At 28.1% G+C, this 27,812-nt stretch overlaps 1 protein-coding gene across 1 annotated transcript; it reads left to right on the top strand.

Annotated features, from left to right (window-relative positions):
* Positions 1-1,110: 1,110 nt before the first annotated feature.
* Positions 1,111-3,326, top strand: LOC119612071 (carbonic anhydrase-related protein 10; the record flags this gene model as incomplete). The annotated part of the gene is made up of 2 exons (XM_037967787.1): positions 1,111-1,294; positions 3,104-3,326. Coding segments are annotated over 2 exons (207 nt in total), but the record flags the coding sequence as incomplete, so codon positions are not given.
* Positions 3,327-27,812: the final 24,486 nt, after the last annotated feature.

Consider the following 27,812-nt stretch of genomic DNA (forward strand, 5'->3'; position numbering starts at 1 on the left):
AAACCTAAATATTTCTACCAAATTACATAGATCAGTAAGTGACCCTATAACCCATAAAAGAAAACCTTCAGAAAATTACTTTAATGCTAATTACTGGCTTAAAAATACGATGAATTTCGACATAAAAAATGTTTTTATGAACCAATGCTCTACAAAATTACTGATACTTTCGGATCCTGGGTTTTCAAGATCTCCACGCATATTTGCTCTTATATTAACGACGATATCTAAATTTGATAATAATATGGAAACAGTGTCCTAAAACTTTTTTTACGATTTTCGTTAAACCAAAATGTAAGTATTTTTTATATGTATTTAACTTCAGTTTAAAGTATACTCTTGTGCAACCAAGTGGCTGAAATTAACAACTTCTGGGCCACTGTTTTAAAACTAAGAGAGTATGAGTCGCGCAAATGAATGAGTAAATGTATGTATAATGCTATGGAGGAAGAACTCTCTTCTACCTACGTGTTCATATTTTCATGCTTTTTTGCCATTTTCTTTTTATTTTCATTTTTGGTAAGGTATCATTGAACTCATTAAGTCAGCTTAGTAAGCTTATACCATACTTTGATGATGATTTTTCCATGTAAACACATACAGACGCACACAGAAACTGTAACAGACAGTGTAAATAATTGAGTGTATGTATGTGTGTGTGCGTGTATTTGTGGGTATTAGTATGTAAGTGTTTGTAAATTCGAATATGTCTGCAAGGGTAAACTGAAGTGTCACAGATAATTAACGCTAGCGAGATTTTATTTATTTTTTTTCTACGCTCTGTTCTGTATGTTATTATTGCCAAGGATTTGAAGTATTAGTTGGTTTGTTGCGTTTGTTGCTGCTGGTTTTTTCAGCTTTTGTTGAATACGACGTAATACGTTTTTAAATAGGCAGTCAGACAGAAAGATAACTTTTACAGAGTTTATATGATTTTTAGGTATTTAAAATAAAGGAAATGTATGATTTATTTTTTAAAATGTATAATGCTGTTGCTTTGATGCGTAATTTGTTTAAAAACATACCTAAATTATTAATGTTTTACATTTTATTGACATACTTTATAAATTTATGTAAAGTTATAAAAAATATTTTACTGTTATGTTTCAGTTACACGCTCTACGTCGCCTGATGCAAGGTAGTCCAGATCATCCAAAAGCTCCTTTAGGTAATAATTATAGACCGCCTCAACCTTTATTGCACCGGCCCATACGCACCAATATTGATTTTAAAACCTCCAAAGCAAATGGTAAAGCTGCCTGTCCCACCATGTACAAAGAAGTTTATTATAAAGGTAAGCATTTGACATTTTATTTGTAGTAATTGTGCGTATACAAAAATGCATTTTCATTAAACTCCTGAGACATTATAGATTTGAATTAAAACTAGACAAATGCGTTTTGTTCGAAGAACATTGAAAATTTAGAATTTACAAGAAAACCAACAAAGGTTGAAAACTATTAACCTATTAGAACGGTTTCCAAATGATGGCCGCAGATTGCCTGGGGGTTTATTTCAATGTTCTAAGGAGTTCCAAAAGATTTTGAAAACTGAACCTTTATAAAAAAATAGTTAATTGTTTTCAATTATTGTCCTTAATAATCAGTGTGTAAAAAGTAATAGTCAAAATCTCATAGAGTTGCTCTAGGAGTCTTGCAAACACATCTGTTTCACTTCTACCTCTTTGAATACTCAACACCACCAGAAAAAGCGGAATTAATGATTACAGCGAACGATTGTAGGATTTTTATGATCGTTTAGTATTGCACATAAAATTGCACTAAAAGATCCCTGCTGTCGTGGACATTATGTTCCCAGTGGGCCAGTTTTGGTAAGCAGAACTGGTGCTGTATGTGTAATAGACACGTCATCAATGTATACTGGACACATCGAAAGGTTATACACAATCATCGGAGGTGCCTGATCGTATACCAGACACAGCGGAACATTAGAGCAAATACCAGTAGGAATGCGTTGTTGCAAGGATGGCTCTAATTGGGGGACAAAGTGGGCTGGGGTTCTATATTGAAGACTTAGAATCAGAAAAATACCACCGTTTACCAAATCACAACACAAGCTTCCAGGCAGAAGTACGAGCAATAACGGAATGCATAAATTGGATTAGAATAAATATGGCGCCCACAGCTCTTAATATATTTACCGAGGCAGTTAACCTGACAAACGCAAACCCGTTCGACGCAACAAAAGCTGAACTAAAAATGTGGGTGAGAGAATGCCATAAGGCCTCTTGGAATAATGAAACAGTGGGTAGAACTACAAAGATAGTATGGGGTGACCCTGATGAGAGCAAGACGAAAAATCTCCTGAAAATGAGCAAGTCTGAAGTTAGTATGATGGTACGTATTCAGAGTGGACACGTAGGATTACGAGCACATCTATGCAAAATTGGACGTGCGGATTCAGACGAATGTAGAGCATGTGGAAAGGACAGTGAAACTCTGGAGCACTTTCTTTGTCACTGTCAAACATTCGTCGAAGTTAGATCCAAGTATCTTGGAAGTGATGTTATTCCTTAAATAGCATTCCTAACTAACACATATTGGAAGATTCTTAGGAATTACATTCAGGAGACTGAACACTGAAAAATAATTCATTCAGTTCCCTTTTTTTCATGACAGGCCCGATAGTGGCATTGGTGTATTTTTTTGGATTTGATGTAGTATACATCTTCCTATCAACCTACCTACCTATCCTAATGTTTCCGACATTTAACATCCGAAAAAATAATATGTTTCTTTTTGATGGTCTAATAACAAAAGACCTAAAAGTGGCAATAGAACAAAGCAATAACACTCGATCATTAGATCTATCGTTCCCCTTACACCACTTATTTTTTGAGTCATATACATTTCCTTTATGTAAGCCAAATTTCTTGAAATATCGATTTTTTTTTTTGACCTCAAATATAATTAATATTAATTTTAGAAAATTTATGATTTTAATTTTAATTTATTCAATTTGTACTGCAAAACACACACCACAAAAATTTGCATAAATAAATTTAAATGCATAAATTTTGAAATTTATATGAATTTAATAATGTACAATTAAATTTTTAAATATTTATTTATTTCTTACACAGCAACTAGTTGGAAACAACATTAAAATTAAACAACACTTTCGAGCCGAACATGTTGGCCCATGCACAGCAGCAGCAGAAGGGCGACGAAAACATGTTTAATAAAAGGCAAAATGATGGGGCAAAGAGGTAAACAAAATTATAAATAAATTAAATAAAAGCGTGTAACAGGAGCTTCCACTAAACTATAATAATAATCATAATAAAAACAAAAAACACAAAAATAAAACAGAGTCTATATTTGGTAAATATAAATTCAATATTTAATAATAATAATTATGAAAACATAAATAAATTACTATAAAATTTATAAGCAAAAATAGTATTAAATTTATAAAATAAAAAAAAATACAATTAGAACTAAATAACATTATAAATAAATAATTAAGGTTATAATTAAAATAAAATTATATTAAAATTAAGTTAACAAAGTTTAATAACAAATACTAGTTAAATAACACAAATAAAATTAGCCCATTTAAAAACATAGTTAATAGAATAGAAAGTTAATATTGTAGTTAAACTAATTAAGATATTAAAGCGACAAATGACAATTAATTAGAATGAAGTACTGGAATTTAATTTCCCAGAATGTCCACTAAATTGAACAAAATCTATTATTTAATAATTTAAATTCTTTTGTGAATTTTTAAATTACTTATATTTTATTGTAAATATTTACAGATATGGTATTATTTGACTTTTACAGAGAATATTTAATTAAATACAAAAATTTAATGAATTTATTTAAAGATTTTGCTTAAAGACAGAATTTGTTTTTTTTTTTTTTGGTTTAAAAAGAAAAGTTAAAAATACAATTGTGTGATTAAGAATAGTAGATGTAGAAAAAATTTAATTATTAATATGAGGTCGGCTAAGAATGATAATCAACAATAATTTTACATAAGAAATTGTTTCTGAAATACATTTTGATTAAAGTTAAATTTTTACTAAATTTCTAAAGGCAAAATTTTAAGCATTTATTTACAGCTGCTATTTTTGTTAACACAATTGTATTATCAAAGTCAATACCCACCACACAATGATAGTTTCTATCTATAGTCAATACTATTTAAATACATATACGTAAATAATTGAATTTAAATAATAATAATATAAACTCTTTACTACTAAATATCAGTAATAATTATTGATTTATTTGATACATATATATATTGCAGCTGTTAAATTGGGTTGAAAATGACTACAACTCAGTAAATTTAATTTGCCATATATATTTATAATTTTTAATTTATTGTTTTATATTGTTTATGTTTATATAACTAATATATTAAATATTTAAAACTTTTCATTTTATAATAGCTAAATTAAATTTTATTTTTGAAATATGATGAAAAGATTTAAAAATAAATTATCACAGATTTACTCCCTGCAACAGTTCTGCAGGCTATAAAGAGGTTATTGCTTAAAAACCACTAATGCTACCGTTACAACTACAAACACCAGTTCAAACAAGTATTAGTAGTTCAAGGGTACCACTTATAGATCGATACAATTCTTATACATATTACATTCCATTTTTATGAAGGTAAACCAAAAGTTTATTAAAGATAACAGCTTTTTCAATGATTTTAACATGTCTATGTCTTAGAACTCTTCCAAAAATATTTATTTACTGATTCAGTACCGTAAGGAAGTAAAATAACAAATTTTATACCAACTTGTAATTTCAAAAAAAGACAAAAAACTTCAGATTCTAAGATCGAGAGGAATGATACCACTTTATTGTCATCGTTTAAAAATGTAATTATTTCTCAAAGTCTGAAGAGTTTGGTCCACTATTGTACGCCATAAAAGGTCCTCTTCCGAAAAGCAACATTCATAATAAATAGCCATATTTTGATAATGAGTGTATAATATTCGTAATAGTGTAATAAAATACTCGTAATTGTTCAATATTTAGTTCATCTATTTGGTCACAAGAAAAATCCTAAAATTAAATATAGGAACATCAACCATTGAGAACTACGTTGACGGAATTCTAGTAATCAAGAATTTCAACTTCAAGTTCATAAGATCGAAATTACCTTTACACTCTATGCAAATTTCAACAGCTCTTTTTCAAGTTGATATGAGTTCTAGAGCATAAGGACATTCTCAAGAATGAAATTGCCAGCGAATTCGAAATGAATGAAAAATGATGAACGCAACTGAAATGGTCCACTATTACTACTTTTAGAATATCCAAAATGCTCTGACTCTGTCTCTCTCACACCAATTTGAAGATTTTCCCTTCAAATCTCACGTTTCTCAAATAATTATTGAAAGAAAAAAATAGTTTTTTTCTGTTAGCGGAAAGTTTGGAGGTTTTTCCCAAGTCAAAAAATTTTTAATAAATATTAGATATTTCACATATAAAATTGGTGTAATTGCAGATGACTACATTCTAGTCTATAGTATTGTATAGTATAGTCTAGTGTATAGTCTAGTCCATATTATAGTCTATAATACAGTCTAAAGTACAGTCTATAGTCTAGTTTTTAGTCTAGATTATATTGTAGTCTATAAACTAGTTTATAGTCTAGTCTGTAGTCTACGATATACGTAGTCTGGTCGATAGTCTAGTCTGTAGTCTACGATATAGTCTGGTCTAGTCTATTGTGTACTCTAAAGTCTAATCTATAGTTTAGTTTATAGTCTATTTTAAACTCTAGTTTGTAGTATAGTCTATAGACAAGCGTATTGTCCAGTCTTTTATCTATTTTAAAGTCTATTCTATAGTTTAGTCTATAGTCTATTCAATAGTCTAGTCTAGCCTATAGTCCTGCCTGGCTTAAGTCTAGTATATAGTCTAGTCTAGTGTCAAGTCTTTGGGATAGTCTATAGTCTAGTTTATAGTCCAGTCCTTAGACTTGTTTACAGTCTAGTCTATGGCCTAGTCTTAGTTATAATAATTCTTAATGATAGTCTTAATTATAACACCGTGCAACAGTCATTTTCACACATGAAAAAATCTATGTGTACAGAAAACTATGGACCATTTGTACTAATTCTGTGTATTCAGTTTTTCATAATCAGCTCTTATGCCCCTGTAAAAGGTCCTTAAAATTTACAGGAGATATGATTTCAAAAGGAATCATTCCAAATTTATATAAAAATTTGGTATTAATATTAAAATCAAATGAAGCTGACAATCTCTGCTGCAAAATAATATTATTTGTTTCAATTCATAATGATTAAAAAAGAAAAGGAGCTTAAAGAAATTTTGTCCCAAAAAAGTATTTAAAAATGTTTGTTTTGAAAATGAGACCTTTCTAAAATTTTATTTTTTTTTAATATTTTGTCTAAGTGAGTCAAATAAATAATACAGATAGAATGTACAGATTTCCAGCTTTCATTTGATATCAATATTAGCATAATACAATACATTTAAATATTTAAAATATTTGTTTGAAATTGTCAGTCCTTTGAACTTTGGAGTCCTTTTATAAGGACATAAGAACTGTTTATAAACAAGTAGGAAAGTTAGTCGGGCATGGCCGACTATATGATATCCTATACTACTGAGTATGTTAAAAATGTGGATTATTTTTAATAATAATGAAGCATTTAAGTAGTTTATCTTAATTCCGAAATATTTTAACAATTTGTTGAAAAAAGTGATTTTCTAAAAGAGGGGTTATATGGAGCAAGGGTAAATATAAGCCTATCCTTATAAATTTTGGTACATAGCTTTACGTTTACATTAGAGTTATTTATGCTGGATTTCATCGTGATACTAGTGTTTATTAGTGAATTATTGACCTTCAAGTCATTTTCTGGAGGGGACTTTGTATGGGGGCTAGAGTCAAATAAAGTCGGATAATTACGAAAATCGGCAGTATTATTAAGACATATATAGAACTAAGTTTTGCCGATTTTTGTAGAGATACTACAATATTTAACATAATTATGAACTCAAAAGCCCTTTTCGGGTGGTAGGGTTATATGGGGACTAGATGAAAAAATGGACCGATTTCAGCCATTTTCAATAGGCTTCGTCGTTGGACCGAAAAACTCGTATGTCCAAAATATCTTGAAAATTGCGACCTGTACCTTGCGCACAAGGTTTACATGGACATCCAGCCAGCTGGACAGACGGACGGACATGGCTTAATCGATTCAGAAAGTGATTCTGAGTCGATCGGTATACTTTAAAGTGGGTGTAGGACCAATATTTTTGTGCGTTACAAACATCAGGTGTAGGGTATAAAAACGGAGTATGCAGAATTGGTATAAATGGACTCTAGTTTCTCATTCATATCAACTTTTCTATATGTGAAAGCTTTATTTCAAATTGCTACAGGATGTAATAAAGTCTAGTCTATAGTCTGGACTAATTTGTGGAAATTTTTTATTTATTTTGTAAATTACAAAATTTCAAGTTATAATAAATTTGACGTTTTGCAAACAACTAAATTGGACAATTTCTAGCGATTTTTTGACATGGTTTAGCGGCGTATTTATCATGTAGTATTTTCTATCACAATATCTTTATATGGTTTACTATTACCATTTACAGAATATCCAAAACGTTCTGAGCCTGTCTCTCATAGAATAGAAACACAACAATTTTTCCCTTGAAAGGTTTAAATTGATATTTCTTATATGTATACTAACAGTATGCAAGGATTCAATATTATATGACAATACTTACATATACATGTAATAAATGTCTAATTACATGCTTTATAAGGATTTAAAAAATTTATAATGTTTTTAGAATAAAAAAGTGTTTTCTATAATATAAAAATTTTCTTTTTAGGGAAATTTTCTATATAATAGTATAATAATAGTATTTTTCTAAATATATCTATTTTTGTAATATACCACAAGTGTTTTTTAAATAACTTGAACAAATAAATTAAATAAACCTTTAAATTTCAATTATTATTTAATCTCAATTGCTACTTAAACAATTTTTTTTTTCATCTAATGACAAAATATATTTATAAAAATTTTAAATATCTCTATTAATAACATAAATGCATAAAAAATTATTTTTCATTAATTAAATTATTTCACATGCATTATTCAGCTAAAAAAAATAAACCACAATTTAGTAGCTGTGAAACCTAAAAAACTATTTTTTCATATTTTATTTTTAATAAAACATTTTTTGTTTATTTATTATTTATATCTACTTTATTAGTTACACAGAAAAATACTACAAAATGTATATAACAATATTAACAAAAAAAAAAAAACGTGTATCTACATATGTATCAATAATCTATAACCAATAACCCATATAGGATTAAAATATTAAAACAAAATGAGAGGAAGAAAAAATCCTACATAAAACTAAAAAAAAAATAAATTTACTTAAAAATTTGTAAAACAAGCATAAACAACTGATATGGTAAAATAGAAAAAAATTAAACTCAAACATGGATAAATAGTGCTTAATACGATAAAAACATATAAAATTTCTATAATATGAGAAGAGAAAGAAAAACATATTAAAAATATAAAACTAAATTATACAATTTTGTTAAAATCTACAAACATGGTTGGTTGACCTGAGTTTATTTGGTTTGTCACCGCAAATATTTACCAGGAATTATAAATACTGCTTGCCCTTTGTCGAAAAAAGTAAATAATAAAAATAACACAAACGTTTAAATTGTAAATAATAAAATAGTTAAATAAATGTGTAAAAATAAATAAATGACTGCTTTCGAAATTTGTTGTTGACAATTGACAAAAAAAAAAAAAAAATAAAATTTATTTTAAAATTATTTACTTTTGGTGGTACACAAACAAAAAAATACCAAGTGAAGGGTACTTAATATTCGATTAAACTACAAAAAAAATTTCAATTATTTTTTTCTATTCAATATTTAGTTTTTACTAGAAATTTATTTTTAAACATGCTGCGGCTAAACCACAAATGATTAAAATTAATACTTGTACATGTAAAAACAGATATTTTTTATAAACAAAAAATATTTTATATATTTTTTTTGTTTCATAAAACTTTCATTTGTAGTAAATGGTAAAATAATGTTAGTGAAATAGTTTTTGTACTGTGTTAATGATTTTTGTATTTATTGCTAAATGCTTTTAATTATGTCATTATTATTTTATAATAATGCAAATTTTAAAGACAATAAATCACTTAAACTAACACAAACCACTACACTGGACTATATACATACATATTCATCTACAAATATTTACATATTAGAGTGTGCTTTAGCATAAAATTTTTTGTACAAATATCTCTATAACAAAACTCAACTTAAAGTAGATAAATAGTCTAATAATCACTTCTTGATTAGGTTCCATGAACATATTCTAATCAAAGTACAACAATTTGTCTAAAAGTCTTACTTGTATTGCTGTTTCTAGAGCATTGTCTGATTCATTGGCGCTTTTAGATCCAATAAATTGGGCGTATTGAGTCATGGTACCATTCTACTTTAAATGTTACATGTACAAAGCTTTGTCTGGTTCATAGGAATAAGAGAACCTTCAAAGGAAGTCTGGGCTGGAAGCACTCTAATTAACCCTTTCGATACTATATGGATACATTTAAAATTTTGGCACATAAGTCCGAAAATTTTGAAAACAAAATGTTTTTTAGTTTGTTTCTGGAATATATTTTGAGACATTTAAAACCTATTTCATTGAATTATCACCATTCGTGATCAATTGATAGCAATTTAAAAATGAGTCTAAACAGATTTTTGAATTCCAACATTTTTTTTTCAAAAAGGGTCATTGATCTTTTTCAAATAAAATTTGTAAAAACTATTAACTTATATGAAAAATGATTTCAAATGGTCAGAAACATTTTAAGGAAATTTAAAAATAAATAATATTGCAAAAAAGGTCATTGGATTCTTCAGTATAAGCTTGCAGGACCAAAAATTATGTCGAATATCGGACCTTAGTATTGATACCAGTCAATATCGATGTCAATACCAACCTCTTGGTGTACTCAAAACACCTATTGATACCCCCAGTTAAAACTTGTAGCGAAAGGGTTAATCTGATCGAGAGCTATGAAAACCAAAACTTATTTGTCTAATATTATAACTACTCACTTGTCTTGGTATGTCTATATCCATGAGTTGAACATTGTCAGAAGATAATGCCGATGTAGCTGTAGTTTTGCTAAGTCTGTTCCCAACAAGTCGGTTGCAATGAGTCATGGGACTATTCTACCCTAATAGAAAGCTTTAAAAGTTCCGAATAAGCCATATACCCTCATTTATTTAAAAAGTTTTTTTAAAAGAACTTTTCTAACCGCCTTCATTAAATTCTTATATATAAATTGTATTTAAAGTAGACTGAGACTGCTTTACATTATGTTCCCTACATATGTTCATAAACATGCTAAAACAATGATTTGTATTTTCGTCACTACCTCTTTTATGTGTGTGTTAAATGTATTTTCTTTTTTTGTTCATTTTGTTGTTCTTTTGATTTTACAAGTTAACAACAATAACAAGAGCATGAGTTATATGAGGCTATTTCATTTGAAACAAATAAGTACAACAACACACAACGCAATACCAAATACAAACAAACACTGCTACGCGTATACATAGATGAATTTAATTAATCTTACGACCGTCATTTGCACACAATTGCAATTAACTTGCAACTTTGCTATAATTACAAATGACCTCATGTTTTGCTACTTATCAACATCACAACACTAACTAACCACTAACACCAACACTAACTAGTAACAACCAATACTAACACTAAAACACTATTATCATACTCTTCAGTCATATAAATTATATTTTGTAAAGCGGTGGACAATAGTGGGAAATTTAGTGTTGTACGTACATACATACATACATATGTATGTTGTATTAATTAATAAGGAAAATTTAAATCTTGAATTGAATTCTATTAACTTTTATTAAAAGGAATAATTTTTATTAATTAAAATAATGTTTTTGTCAGCTTGATTTTAAGAAACATTTAAAGTATTCGAATAGTTTAAAATATTATTATGGACGTTCAAGCAAAATATTATAATATAATTCATCTGACTTATGGCAAAGTATATTTATTACAATAATAGGCATCTCGACTTGCGGGTTGTTATGATTTACACATATTCTTTATGTATTACGACCCGCTATTGAAAATTTATCTTGAATGAGACGCACATTATATGTATTAAATATTCTTTACTTATGGATAATGCGATATTTTTCGATTTAAAAAACTACTAAAATAAATGCAATATTACTAAACGTTCCACTCCTGTTTAAACATTTTTTAAAATTAGATTTTCAATCTAGAAAATTAGTTGGAAAAACATACATAAGACCATTTTCTAATATCATTTGAGTTATTATGTTATTGAAAAAACTCTTCAATTTAAAATTTAAAAAAATTGTAGAAAATTTTGTCAAACATTTACTTTTGAACTGTAAAATTATTTTACTGTTCTAAAAATTTTGACTTTTTTAATAATTGTTTCATTGCGATATTTTTTGCCGATGATTCAATATAATAGACACAAGCATATGTTTTGTAAACTACTACATAAAACCAAAGAAAAATAAATCATTTATGTCCACTTTACAATCCTTGAGCTTATTACGCCACTGCCAGAAAAATAAGCGTAAATGTATGTGTTTATTACACTCAATACATTAATGTATGAAACAATAACAACAACAACAAAACACTAAACAACTCCAACAAAGTACACACTCCTTGTAAATGTAATATTTTATAGTTGTTGCTGAACTGAGAGAATAAGAGAGTGTGTGTGAGCGATTAATGAATGTGTGTGTATATTTGTATAACGGTTAGATTGTTGTTTAATGAATATACACGTACACTGGGGCGTATGAAAACTCTGCTGATGATGATGAGTTCGTTGTTACTCATACGGCATAATGGCACACATATTAAACTAAATCCCTTCCCTTCGCTCATTTTAACTGACCAACAGTGTAATAAATAATGCATTTTGCTTGGAGTGTTACAATATTAACACACCTTTTGCCACAGATAATTTGCATATTATTTGAAATGCAAAATACACACACACTCAGAGAAATGATGCATACATTTATATACAATCATTTATTTATGTGCATTTATGTATGTATTTTGTGGTAAAATTTATATGTATCTATAAAAAATGTGTATTTTTAATTTTTATAATGATTTTGTTAATATACAACATTTTTTTAAACTTTTACTTTAACAAAACATTTTTTTTTACAATACTGCTACTTAAAAGTACCAAACATTAATATAAAACTAAAGTAAATCGATAAATAAAAATATATAAAAAAATATAGAAAAATAGCAAAAAATAGAAAAATTAGTCTAAAACCTTTAGCTATAAAAATCTGTAAAATGTAAATTAAAAGCGAGTGTATAAAATTTGTATAAATAATTCAATTAATTGCTTAGCAAACAAACTGTTTATGTTGTTTCTATATATAGTAGAGATAAAAATGTATTGACATTTTAGTTAATTAATGTTGGAAACAGATAATATTAACATTTAACTTAAAAATTTAATTTAAAAATACAAAATAATAGTAATTCTAAATATATTAATAATTAAAACTATAAAATGTTTATAAAGATTTATTTCATATCAATTATATTTATAAAAAAAAAAATAATTGTAATATTAAACAAAAAACAAATAATATTTATAATTAGACAAAAGCTTAAAATAATTAAAAATAAAAATTAAATAAAACAAAAACTAACTTCAAAAGGAATGTATAGAAAATCAAAGTTTAATGAGTAATAATAAAAATTGTATGAAACTAAGAGTTGGTTTATAATTGATATTAAAATACAAAGAAAAATCAAATAAAACTGAAAATAACAAAAAATGTATAAATTTAGAGTTTTAACTGGGTAATGGAAATTATAAAGTAAGTTTACACAATATAATCTAAATTCATGAAATTTGTTAATGAGTTTTATTAAGAATTCATTTCATAAGTTTACAGGTTGATACTTTAAATCGTAATATTCTAAGCTCAAAACTGTGAATTGAATGTTTCATAATAATCATGTATATCATATACACTTAACACCAACTCATTTTCTACGCTAAATCTTACTGTGACTCCTCTCTGGGGTATCTGTTGTCTCGGCAACAACACTGAATTTATAGACTTTACCGTGTATCTTATAACCGACATTCTCTTCCCGCAAATTTGGTTTTAAACCACAGCTAACACGGGCATCCCGAAGCGATCTCTCTAATAACCAGGACAAGAAAACGTCCAAAACTCCAAGATTACATTTGAGCATCACCTCTTTTCCCATGCTGTCTTCTTTCATAAAGACAGCATGCCCCCAGGGGAAGCTTTATACTGGTCATAGACTGTTGAATAAATAAGTTAATAGACTAGTAATTAGCCCATGCTAGCGATTAATCAAAATACTCGGTACAGCCGAATTTAATACTCTTACATAATTTTCGCTGGCTTCATATAATGTTTCTAATTTTGGAATTTTCTTCTATAATATTTCGGTTTTCCTTCAATATTCATAAGACATAAAGTACAAGATCCTGTCTTTTCAACAACCAAGAGCAAAAGACATTTTCGTCTTATAGCTGCAAGGGCTGCTTAAAAGATTTGTATTCACATTTTTTTTCAACAACTGTCTGTTTTACTGGTAACTTAGTTAAACCATTTCCAAAAAAAATATAAATTCTGCATTGCTGATAAATTCTTGATAAGTTTTGTTTTACTGCTGGAAAAGTTTTATAGCAAAATTTCTCTAAACACTGGGAAATGGTGAACTTACATATTATATTTTTACAAGTAATGGCAGCAAATTCAAATGGGAAATGAAAAGATTTTATCGCATGACATAAAGAGAAGTAAGAAAAAAAAAATACCGAAAATCTATTTTATCATCTTATTATGCTTTGCTACGTTTCTTGTCTCCCTTTTCTACAGGTTACTTCGGTTGTGTTGTCTTTTTGTGTCTTTAATGCTTTGATACCCATTGTGGTCATTTTATTTCCTTAAGCATATTTTTTCCGGTATTATTTTATTTTACTCATTGTAGCAGTGATGCCAGGAGATTTTTTTCAGAAATCCCTACGCTTATGAGAAAAAATCCCCTTTTTCCCTACACCCACTTTTTATTTTCCCTACATTTTTCCCTACACTACTTTTTTCCATTTTTTTCAAAGTTTATCTTAAAAAAATACAAAAATAACATCAAAATCTAAAATATTAGCTCCGTTTTATAATATACATATATGTATGTATTTTTTTTTTAATTTTTAGGAATGAAATTTCTAGAATTTAAATTTTAATTTTTTTTCTTTCAATTTTACATCATACAAATCTTCCAACCCTGACTCTTCAGTTAAGATTAAAAAAAAAACAATTGAAAGATTTATGGCAGTATATCGAATCGTGATAAAAATTTATTTTATATGCCTCCAACAAAAAAATTTTCAAAAAATAATTATTTTAAATAAGGTTTACTTTTGCGTTTACTTTTTGCGGTTTACTTTTATAAATTTTCAGAACATTAAATTCATTTTTTCAATCCTGAGTTACTGCATTAAGCCCCCGACTACTCTATCTATAAGGAGTCAGAATATATCGCCCTACAGGATTGGCATAATCCAAAAAGTCGTTTCAAGAAAAATGGATATGAATATTTAATGACATTTAACTATTTTTTTAATAACTTTTAAACAAATCAAGGGGTTTTAAAAATCCAGATTCAGATAGTTGAGGTTAATATGTTTCTCATCTAAATTGAAATTAAATTTTTAGTTGTCTAATATTCACAAAAACGTGGGTTTGAGTTTTTACGTTTACAAAAAATCGATTTCACATCGAAAATAATAGACATATTTGAAATTTCATAAATCTATATGAAAGATTTTAGTATGTCGCATGTTTTGAAGACCTTAGTTCAAGAAAGCCGAATTTTGGATTATGCCAGTTTTGTAGCGATATGTAGGTACATATATTGTAGAAATTACAAGCGGAATTTTTACTAACGATACACTTAAAATTGATTTCATTTTTAATTTAAAAGTTTAATACATGAAAGAGTATATTTTTAGTTGTTAAAAACTATGAAATTGAAAAATCCCTACAATTTGACAATAGTAAGAAATCTTTCCCTTTTTCCCTACACGTGAAATTTTTGAAAAAAATCCCTACAAAAAGGGAAAAATCCCTACACTTGGCATCACTGCATTGTAGAGAGTAAGGGCTGCAAAAGTGTCTTGCTATTTATTGTGTCATACTATACAGTATAAACATACTATTCAGATTATGGTTGAAAAATTTCCTGGTCTTTAATTATAAATACCAGACATGCCAGCCTAGACATAAAGATATACTAAAATATGTGTTACAAATTAAATTGGTTTCAATAATAGTGAAAGAGTGAAATCCTTAATGAGACAATAAATTAATATAACACTCTAGGGTACAATGAAGACAACCAATTTGTTTTGACGTATGTTTAGAAATAGATATTTAATTATTTGTAATTATTGCAAGCAAATACTATAATTAAAACTAAAGTATTGACACCTACAATTGGTAAATGTAAATAAGTAAGTAAATAATATTAAGCAGGTTTCTCAGTTTCAATTAGTAAAATATTCTAAATAAAGTTCCTGTTAGACTGGAAACGTATTTTTCTAATTTTAAACAACTTAATCTTTGAAAGTTTCAATTAAATTTCAATTAAAAAAAGTATAAATACCCTTAAAACTCTGTTACGAAAAGTATATTCACAGCTAATATAACAAATATTAAGTGTTTGGAATAATATTGTGTTACTGGTTGGCCTTAAGGCATACTAAATGGAAGTCTTCTAATATCAAACAAAAGAAAACTCCTACACATACTTGTACAAAGCAGCAGCACACAGTGCCAGACATTTACAAAAAACACACAAAAATAGAAATGATATTATATATATAGAGGAAACAAAGCAAACAATTTGTTCAATTTCTTTGTTATTCGAGTATGCCAACTTAAATCTTATCAGGCAAATTAATTCTTATTATATTAATCTTCTTTACAACACTGACTGTTACTTAGTAGACGTTTGTTATAGTTGTTTTTGTTGCGTCATAGCTTAGGGTAATTTCCTGTTGCGGCTTTATATTGTGTATTTATATTTCTACAACATAATGTTGCATGTTCTAAACAAATTCATTTTGATACAAACACACTTCGGAGATACAAATATATTTATTTGCTTCATGTTTTGTACTTAAACATTTTTTAGTGGCTGCTATTGCTGAGTTTTTGTTTTTATTTTATAAATTAAGTAAAATGTATTCTTAAGTGGTTGACAATGTTTTGACGCTTGTTTTAATAATTTAATTAAACATATTGTAGATTATATTGTGTTCCTATTTAAAATTTCTATGGCAAATTATATAATGGAATTTGGAAATAGCTCTTTAAAAATTTAATTTATTCCTCGTAATTAGTTTATACATATAATTGTTTCAATATAATATTAATATTTAATATTTTAAAATATTTTTGGTTTATCAATTTTATTTTTCAGGTATTGGTATTTGATAACATAAGGCGTATGATTAATTTGTAATCATACATATCTATAATAAGTATACGCATGGTAGTTATTTAGTAGTACCTAGGCAACAGTGTTGCCAAGTTTTAGCCTCTTAATTATAGAAAATGTTATGAACTTAATCTGTTTTATAACTTTTAACTGATTTCCCGCAGGTGTTCCTGTTCTCAGGTGAGGTTCTTATGGACAAAATAAGACATACCAAAAAAACTCTAATTTTTTTTTTTGGACAACCCAGCAAAAACAATAACTTTTAAAGAAGCAAAAAAGAAGTACAATTTACTCCATGGAAGTACTAAAAAAGACCTGATGAAGTGATGATTTTAACACAGGCTTGTCATAAGAGAGATGTCCTTTTTATTTGATTCCAAATTCACTGCTTCTGAAGTCATTTTCAAGTATTTGAAGTATTATATAATACAACTAATTTGACTTAAAAAATATTAATAATTAAATTTATTTTTAATATAAAAAATTTCAGAAAATATTATCATAATTTCTATTTTAAGATAAGAATTTTTATGTAATTTTTTATTATTTACTAGGATTTTATTTATTAAATAAAATAATAAAAAAATATAAATATAAATATAAATATAATATAATATAATATAAATATAAATATAAATATAAATATAATTATAAATATAAATATAAATATAAATATAAATATAATATAAATATAAATATAATATAAATATAAATATAAATATAAAGATAAATATAAATATAAATATAAATATAAATATAAATATAAATATAAATATAAATATAAAATTAAATATAAATGTAAATATAAATACAATGTTATTGTTAATTACAAATGTATTAGTATTAAGTTTCAATATCAAATAAAGAAAAAATATTGAATAAATTTGTTCAATATCAAAATGAAAACAGTTTAATTCTTGGAAAATTTAAACATTCTAAAGTAAGTAGTTGATAGGTGTTTTTTTACAGGTTTCTAAGATTCATTACATACCAAAACTGCCACTTTCTAGGCACTTCGGTTCTAAATGAAAGGTCACTTAAGATCCCGAAGTACTAGTACAAAATATGAATCCGACAATGAACTCATAGTGGACCTGAGACCAATATTTCTTCAAAATTTCCGAACAAAATTTCAGACCGATTTTACTACAAAATTTTATGTTATCTCAAAAGTTTCCAATATTTCCTCTACAATTGGGAGTTCTTGTCTTCACTATTGAAAAACAATTGCTAGCCAAGACAAGAACCTCACATATTAGAAAAATCATGCTATGAAGTGATATTTCGTGGGATATTTGGTTCAAAATTTTTATGAAAAAAATTTTATGAAATATTGAACCTATCTCAATTCTGAAACCATTTTCGGATTAAGCATAGATTTTAGTCTTAAATGACAAATTTCAGTTTCCCTCGGACTTAAGATCCCGAAATAATAGTTCAAAATGTTCAAATTAAAAAAATTTCGGGAATTTTGGTGATGCAATGGACCAAGGTCCATTCTGAGTCCATTTTCGGATTCAGCATCGGAATTTACCAGAAAGGTGAGTTTCCAGCCAGATTCGGCCAGTAGTTTTCGAGATTAAAGCAAACAAAAAAATAAATTTGAAATTTTGTTGTAGTTATGGGTCCTAGAGCAAACAGAAAAATAAATATGATGTAGCATGGGTCCTAGGTCCAACATTCATCACAATTTTCTGATTTTTTTAATTTTGCTACAAAATTGAGAACTACTGGCCGAATCTGGCTTCAAACTCTGGTAAAATCACATGCTGAATCCAAAAATGGACTCAAAATGGACCTGGTTCCAATATTTCATCAAAATTCCCGAAAAAATTTTATTTTGACCATTTTGTGGTATTATACCGGGGAATTGCGCCCTAGAACTGCAAAAATTTTACATTCAAGATTAGTACCTAAGCTAGATCCGAAAATGAACTCATAGTGGACCTGAGACCAATATTTCTTCAAAATTTCCGAACAAAATTTCAGACCGATTTTACTACAAAATTTTATGTTATCTCAAAAGTTTCCAATATTTCCTCTAAATTTGGGGGTTCTTGTCTTGACTATTGAAAAAATTTACTAGCCAAGACAAGAACCTCACTTATTAGAAAAATCTTGCTTTGAAATGATATTTCATGGTATATTTGGTTCAAAATTGTTGTGCTAAAATTTTTACTAAATATTGGACCTATCTCAATTCTGAAACCATTTTCGGATTCAGCATAGATTTAAGTCTTAAATGATAAATTTCAGTTTCCCTCGGCCTTAAGATCCCGAAATAATAGTACAAAATGTTGAAATTAAAAAAATTTCGGGAATTTTGGTGATGCAATGGACCTAGGTCCATTCTGAGTCCATTTTCGGATTCAGCATCGAAATTTACCAGAAAGGTGAGTTTCCAGCCAGATTCGGCCAGTAGTTTTCGAGATTAATGCAAACAAAAAAATAAATTTGAAATTTTATTGTAGTATGGTACCTAGGTCCAACATTCATCAAAATTTTCTGATTTTTTTTATTTTTGCTTCAAACTTGGGAACTACTGGCCGAATCTGGCTGCAAACTCACCTTTCTGGTAAAATCCCATGCTGAATCTAAAAATGGACTCAGAATGGACCTGGGACCAATATTTCATCAAAATTCCCGAAAAAAATTTATTTTGAGCATTTTATGGTATTATATCGGGGTCTTGAGCCCTAGAACTGTAAACATTTTACATTCGAGATTGGTACTTAAGCTAGATCCAAAAATGAACTCATAGAGGATCTGAGACCAATATTTCTTCAGAATTTCCGAACAAAATTTCAGACCGATTTTACTACAAAATTTTATGTTATCTCAAAAGTTTCCAATATTTCCTCTAAATTTGGGGGTTCTTGTCTTGACTTTTGAAAAAATTTGCTATCCAAGACAAGAACCTCACTTTTTAGAAAAATCTTGCTTTGAAATTATATTTCGTGGGATATTTGGTTCAACATTTTTGTGCTAAAATTTTTATGAAATATTGGACCTATCTCAATTCTGAAACCATTTTCGTATTCAGCATAGATTTTAGTCTTAAATGACAAATTTCAGTTTCCCTCGGACTTAAGATCCCGAAATAATAGTTCAAAATGTTCAAAATAAAAAAATTTCGAGAATTTTGATGATGCAATGAACCTAGGTCGGATTTCGGATTCAGCATGGGAATTTACTAGAAAGGTGAGTTTCCAGCCGGATTCGGCCAGTAGTTTTCGAGATTAAAGCAAACAAAAAAATAAATTTGAAATTTTGTTGTAGTATGGGTCCTAGGTCCAACATTCATCAAAATTTTCTGATTTTTTATTTTATTTTTTTTTTATTTATTTTATTTGTGAAGCTCCTGGCAATACTGCTAAGCATGTATGGCGCGTATACATAACATGTAGATATGTATACAATTAAAGATAAATCATACGTCTTGTTAAAATAAAACATAACACAGGGCAACGAATTGACGGCTTGGAAAAACTTTTAAAACCAATTTGAGTATATTTTATGTATTTTTAGGTGCTGAATCAGAATCGGTTTCACAGAATTTTCTCAGATTTGGATGTTTAGTCCCAAATTTTCCGGAATTCTTTTAAATTACTTAAAGCTTAAGCCTAGAAGCAGAAAAGTCCCCATATATCTTCGGATCCAAATCATCAACAATTTTAAAATACTTACTATCCAAAAGTTCCCAATTTAAAATCTGTTCCGTTTTTCAATTTTATCAATGATTATAACTATATTTTGCGAAATTATGTATCAAAAGACGAAATACGAAACAATGTAATGATCAGCTTTACTGCTTCATTTAGTTATTGAATTCAACAACCTCTTAAATAAGTATGAACATACATATGAAGGTACATTAACCCAAATACAAGATGTACCAAACACCGTCACATCTACCCTCATACAATGTCATCGATATGTTATTTATAAAACGACTGATTAATACACAAGTATTTCTATCTAATACATACTTAAATTAAATGTCAAAATCTTAAAATTGATTGTGTCTTTAAAATACAAAAAAAAAAAAAAAACGAGAAAATAAAATTTAATGCAAATGATTTCAATGGTAAAATTAAACTGAACATTGATAAGTGTCTTTATGTGCCACAGAAAGGACAAAAGCGACAGAAACAACATTTATAGGAGAGTATAAACACAAAAAAGCTTTAAGAATAAAACGTGTGACAATGAAAAGTGTACAATGTAAACACGCATAATTGTCACACATTGATTATCACGATACCGATAACATTTTGCCAAAAGACTCCCTAAACAACGGTAAATACTAACAGCAAAAATAATAAGCAAACACACATACATACAGACACTTATACAAATATAGAAAGTATAAATTTACTCTAAAGGGAACTTATTGACTGGCTTAAATGTTCACGTACACACAAATACCCAAGAAAACAATGAGTTTTTATGATCCCAAAAGGTTTTTTTTAACAAAAAAAAAAGTGGAAAATCTACATGTAGACAAGTTAACAAAAATGTGCGTGTTTAACACACTCTCAGCTGGAGGTGCAAAAACAAAACGTAACAAACATGTGAATGACTGTGACAAAAGGTGTGTTGTTTTCATTTAGCTGATTTTGCTTTTTTCTCTCCATTTTTTATACTTTCAATATTTAAGTATTAAATTAATTTTGAAAATGAAACAAGTTTAAGGGGTTTTAAAGATAAATGAAGTCAACAAAATATATGTGTCTAAAATATACGTGTACGTTATTATTCACTTGCTTTCACGTATGTAAATAAACAAGAGTAAATGTTAATTATATACTCCTGGGAGTATGCTATTAATTATGCAAAATAGCAGCAACACACCAGACCAACGAAACGCAAAATGAAAAAAAAAGAATAAATTTAAGATTTATTACTTTTGAAAAAGAAATATGCATAAATGGAAAACAAATAAAATAAATAAATTTTCACTGAATTTATATGAAAGTGATAAGCAGGCGTTAATTGAAAAAATAAGGTGTGTTTTAAAAGGTCAAATAAATAATTATTAAAGAAGTTTAAAATATATGTGCTTTTGTTTTCAGTTTATAAAATTTTAATTTATTTAAATTTAATTAACATACTTGCATATACATATGTATTGCTGGAGCATCAATTATAGTTCATATTAAATTATTCAACCCTATTTAATTCTACGACGATTATTCCTATTCATATTATCCACTTAATTATTATAATCTTTAATGTTATAAATACGTATTTCAAAAAAGTTAATTTCAATACATGAAAAAAACAAATGACGTATTCCAAGATTTATGCACAAAACATACATATGTTATAAATTTTAATTTCAAAGAAATTATGTTCCGTAAAGTCTAAAGTGATGTATCGAAAACGATTTTACTTAACGCTTAAAGGTTTTATGACGTTTGTATTGCAAAATAAGCAAAACTAATATTTCAATGCCATAAATCATGAAAACACCATTGGCACCGAGCATCTGCCTTCTAACCACCTTTATTTGTGCACTACACACATTTATAAAGGAATGCATATAAAGATACACTTATACTAACTAAATATCCAGACAAACAAGATGATGCAGCCGTAGTTATAGTGTAGATGTTACTTATGCTATGTTGCTCATGTTTCCTAATACCACTTCAATATTAAATGCATTACACTCATACCTTTAGAAGTTAAAGTTTATGTTTTTATTTCTTTAGATTTTGTACGCTACATAGTGACAAGTGAATTGGTCGGGATGTATTGCACATGAATATCTATCTATCTATCTATCTATCTATCTATCTATCTATCTATCTATCTATCTATCTATCTATCTATCTATCTATCTATCTATCTATCTATCTATCTATCTATCTATCTATCTATCTATCTATCTATCTATCTATCTATCTATCTATCTATCTATCTATCTATCTATCTATCTATCTATCTATCTATCTATCTATCTATCTATCTATCTATCTATCTATCTATCTATCTATCTATCTATCTATCTATCTATCTATCTATCTATTTTTACCAAATAGTGTCTTTTACGACAATATGACCGACTTACTTTTTTTACTTTCTTTGATTTGCATGTGCAAAATAGCATGCATTTGTGTACGTTTGTTTGTGAACAAAAGTGAGTGTATTGTGGGTCATACCACCAGTAGAGACAAAACAGTAGTAGTTCAAATCGATTTTTATCTCAACAACCATAAATCGTTTGCCACTTGAACCGCAAGCTAAAATAGAAAATATATGGAAACCTACATGTAGATACATGTGTTAAGGTATGAGTGCCTGCCACTAATAGCAGATATCTACACATTTACTTAAATTTCCTGCTTCTACAGCAGCATGTAGACATGCATAAATACGTACGTATTATGCAATGATGGTGTGTGTCGGTAACATGGGTATTAGTCGTCGTAGATTTTTGTACAATAACTAAAAAAAGCTTAGAGTTTGAGCTAACGCCAATGTCAATAACAATAACCAAGCAACCAGAAGAATGAGTAAAAACAGTTGCAGTTCAATAGCAGCAATATTGACAGTAGGGAAGTTAATTCAACTCTTTTTTCTCCAGGTATTGACAAATACATATCTATATGTATGTATCAATTTAAATATAGATAAATGTACTTAGGAATGCTTTTCTACAATATTATTGTGCCCAGCGGCATTAATGATTTACCATTTTACATGCTGGAACTAAATTTATATGATGTAAATATTATTGCTGGTAGTAAATTCTCTATATTATTTCTATGATTTGTTTAGCACTTTTGTTTTTATTTCAACTGATTTCCGTAATTTGTTTTTGTACGGATTCTGTGTAATTTATGCTAAAATATATGTATATCATATGATAGTTTATTTTTAACACTATTCTATTTCCTACAATTTCTATAGTAAGCTTTTGTCGTTGATTTGTATTTACTAGTGAATGTTTTTGCTGCAGTTGTACGAATAAATTTATTTATAAATTATATCTATTCACAGCTATGTTTGTATGAAAATTGGTTGGGATGAAAAGTTTTTTTTTTTTAATTTCGTATTATTTTCCTAGGCAATTGGTCATATGTAAATAAGTATTTCATATTAGATTTTTTATATTTATTATATAAATATATTTAAACGATGCCAACTTTATAACAGAAAACTAACTTTTCTCTCCTCTAATACTATATATTATGTTTTTATTCTGTGTAGTGGTAACAATTTAATTTCCTTTCATGCAAGTGTCATTATGTATATTTGTAGTTAGTTTTTCCATATATTAGATTATAATGCAGTCATTGATTTTAGTGTTTTTATGAGTATAAAACTCATTTATAAAACAACATTTTTTTTTCTATACAATCAAAATTCATAATACTTACCACATATCTGCATACAAGTATTACGTTTATGTTTGTGTGTATGTTCACGATCATTGTTTGCTTTTGTTGTTGTATGTACTTCAGCTAAAAGTTAACTTCCTTTTTCCTGTAGCTGAAATCAAATAAACAACAACGCCCTATGTATGCTAACAGTGGACATTTGGCCATAAACACAGACAAAACAGAATAAAGACAAAAAATAATAATCACAAATAGAATATGAAAAAACAACCAAAAAGTCAATTTCACTTTAACATTTGCCATTTGACCATTGTGAAAGTGAGTTTCAATTTCCTGGTACTTTTATCATGATAGCAAAACTAACAACATACATACCAGGAAAAAAATGAACTAAATAAAAACTATATAGAACTGAAACAAACCAATGTTAAATTTTTTCTATTTTCAAGGGTTGACTACTAAATATTCAAAAAATGTTTGTTTGTTCGCTTGTTTCCTCATGTATAGATTGGGTTTGGGATTGTTATTTTTTTGTATATTTTCTGCTGAAAATTCAATTAACTTTCTTCACCGCCTAAAGCATTTTAATTTCCAAATAGTGGGAAATATAAATCGGAAAAAATATTGCAGATAAATTCATTTCTTTTTGAGTTGTATTGTTGTTTTGACCAAATTAAGCGCAATCTATTTGCTAGGGTAATAATTTCAGCTTTGTTGGTTTTTTGCATAAGAAAGTGATTGTTAAAAAATATATTTTAACTTAACCCGAAATTAAAAACGTTAGAATTAAATAATTATAAAATCTTATAATAATTGACAATAAATTATTATTTTAGCCCACATTTAACTAGAACTGAACTATAACTGAACTTGAACTGAACTAGAACTGAACTAGAACTGAACTAGAACTGAACTAGAACTGAACTAGAACTGAACTAGAACTGAACTAGAACTGAACTAGAACTGAACTAGAACTGAACTAGAACTGAACTAGAACTGAACTAGAACTGAACTAGAACTGAACTAGAACTGAACTAGAACTGAACTAGAACTGAACTAGAACTGAACTAGAACTGAACTAGAACTGAACTAGAACTGAACTAGAACTGAACTAGAACTGAACTAGAACTGAACTAGAACTGAACTAGAACTGAACTAGAACTGAACTAGAACTGAACTAGAACTGAACTAGAACTGAACTAGAACTGAACTAGAACTGAACTAGAACTGAACTAGAACTGAACTAGAACTGAACTAGAACTGAACTAGAACTGAACTAGAACTGAACTAGAACTGAACTAGAACTGAACTAGAACTGAACTAGAACTGAACTAGAACTGAACTAGAACTGAACTAGAACTGAACTAGAACTGAACTAGAACTGAACTAGAACTGAACTAGAACTGAACTAGAACTGAACTAGAACTGAACTAGAACTAGAACTGAACTAGAACTGAACTAGAACTGAACTAGAACTGAACTAGAACTGAACTAGAACTGAACTAGAACTGAACTAGAACTGAACTAGAACTGAACTAGAACTGAACTAGAACTGAACTAGAACTGAACTAGAACTGAACTAGAACTGAACTAGAACTGAACTAGAACTGAACTAGAACTGAACTAGAACTGAACTAGAACTGAACTAGAACTGAACTAGAACTGAACTAGAACTGAACTAGAACTGAACTAGAACTGAACTAGAACTGAACTAGAACTGAACTAGAACTGAACTAGAACTGAACTAGAACTGAACTAGAACTGAACTAGAACTGAACTAGAACTGAACTAGAACTGAACTAGAACTGAACTAGAACTGAACTAGAACTGAACTAGAACTGAACTAGAACTGAACTAGAACTGAACTAGAACTGAACTAGAACTGAACTAGAACTGAACTAGAACTGAACTAGAACTGAACTAGAACTGAACTAGAACTGAACTAGAACTGAACTAGAACTGAACTAGAACTGAACAGAACTGAACTAGAACTGAACTAGAACTGAACTAGAACTGAACTAGAACTGAACTAGAACTGAACTAGAACTGAACTAGAACTGAACTAGAACTGAACTAGAACTGAACTAGAACTGAACTAGAACTGAACTAGAACTGAACTAGAACTGAACTAGAACTGAACTAGAACTGAACTAGAACTGAACTAGAACTGAACTAGAACTGAACTAGAACTGAACTAGAACTGAACTAGAACTGAACTAGAACTGAACTAGAACTGAACTAGAACTGAACTAAAACTGAACTATAACTTAACTAGAACTGAACTAGCACTAAAATTGAACTGAATCTGCAACTAGTTTTGAAGAAAATTAATTTTTCAATTGATGTTTAATTAGATTTTAAGAATGCTAACTAAAAACATGGATGTAGTTTTAACTTCCTCTCATAGCTAAATCTTAAACGTTTTTTTGTTTTTTTATACATTTTTTAACTTATCGGAAGTTTTTCTATTATATTTCCTGTATGACAATACCCTTTTTTATTGTACGCGTTTAAAAAACTTATGAATTTCTGTCTATAGATTGCAGAATTCTTCAACTAAAAGTTTCTTTGTTATTTTCAACATCAACGCAAAAGTTCCTTACACCCAAATGATTTGTATGCCGGAGGGAAGGAGTAAGGGGAAATCAGAAGGAAATTTCTTTTATTCTTATTGTTGTTTGTTTAATGTAACAAAACAAGTGAAATTGATAATGCTGGTTGGTGTTAGTAAAATTAAAAGTTTGTTTCTTACAACTACACTTATGTGCTGCATCAAAAGATCTACAGTTCGGGGTATTGGTCCCTTTACCTCAAAGGGAAAAGTTATATTAAAAACTGCTCTAAATGGATCATACAAGGATTAAAATTAGGCTTCCTTTCGGATAGAGGAAAATATAGTAAAACGTTGAAAGCGACTTTTGTCTTGAATATATAAGAATACTAAGTAAGCTAATTATAAGCTTGAGGGTAGATTGCCTCGAGAATCTTAAATATTGTCGGAGCGTCTCTCTGCATAATACTCTCTTCGTATATAAATTCAAATTAAAAATGTCAAAAGACAATTCTGAAAAAATACGATCTAAAAAGGATGCCATGTCTCATGACAAAACTGCTGGAATATTTGTGGTGGCTTCTAAAGTCTATGAATAAGTCTATTTCAACTATGACAGTCTATGGCTGTGTGTTTATCTGACATCTTTATATCAGTTTGCTTTTGTCAACCGAATTGCTTTTGACACAACAGTCTTGAAGAAGAAAAGTATGTTTTCAGGCGATAAAATTGTTTAAGTGAGTGTTTATGAGGGCAACAAAAGAAAATTGCATAATGCGACTTTAATAAGTTATGAATACAATAGAAATAGGAAAAAATACATAATTATTAATAAGATAATATGGCAACAAAAATTTTAAATAAGGGGAATAAACTGTTTATAATGAAATACATAAATAGTAAAGTAACTTTAACATATTGCTTAATATAGCTTTATAGCGCGCCTTTAACATAGAGACAAATTGTTTTCATAAGATAGTATTTTCAAAGTGACAAATTCACACATTAATAGGCGGAAACTGATTTTTAGATAATATTGTAAACATTGAAAGGGTTTATGATAGCAGTGCGGTTTTAAACATCAATTTCAATCAATAACGAAATTATTTGAAAAAGTGGAAAGGCTTTCAAATTATTCAGATACCTCCACTTTACTTAATCAAGTTTCAATCAAAGTTAATACATACAAAAGTTTGTATCAACTTTTTTAACCTCTTCACTTTTTTTTATTGATGTCTCTCAATTTATAACTTTCAATGACTTTTTA

The sequence above is a fragment of the Lucilia sericata genome, unplaced genomic scaffold (genome assembly GCF_015586225.1).
Source record: "Lucilia sericata isolate MDLA Ls3-8-SP2 unplaced genomic scaffold, ASM1558622v1 Contig001597F_arrow, whole genome shotgun sequence".
NCBI lineage: Eukaryota > Metazoa > Arthropoda > Insecta > Diptera > Calliphoridae > Lucilia > Lucilia sericata.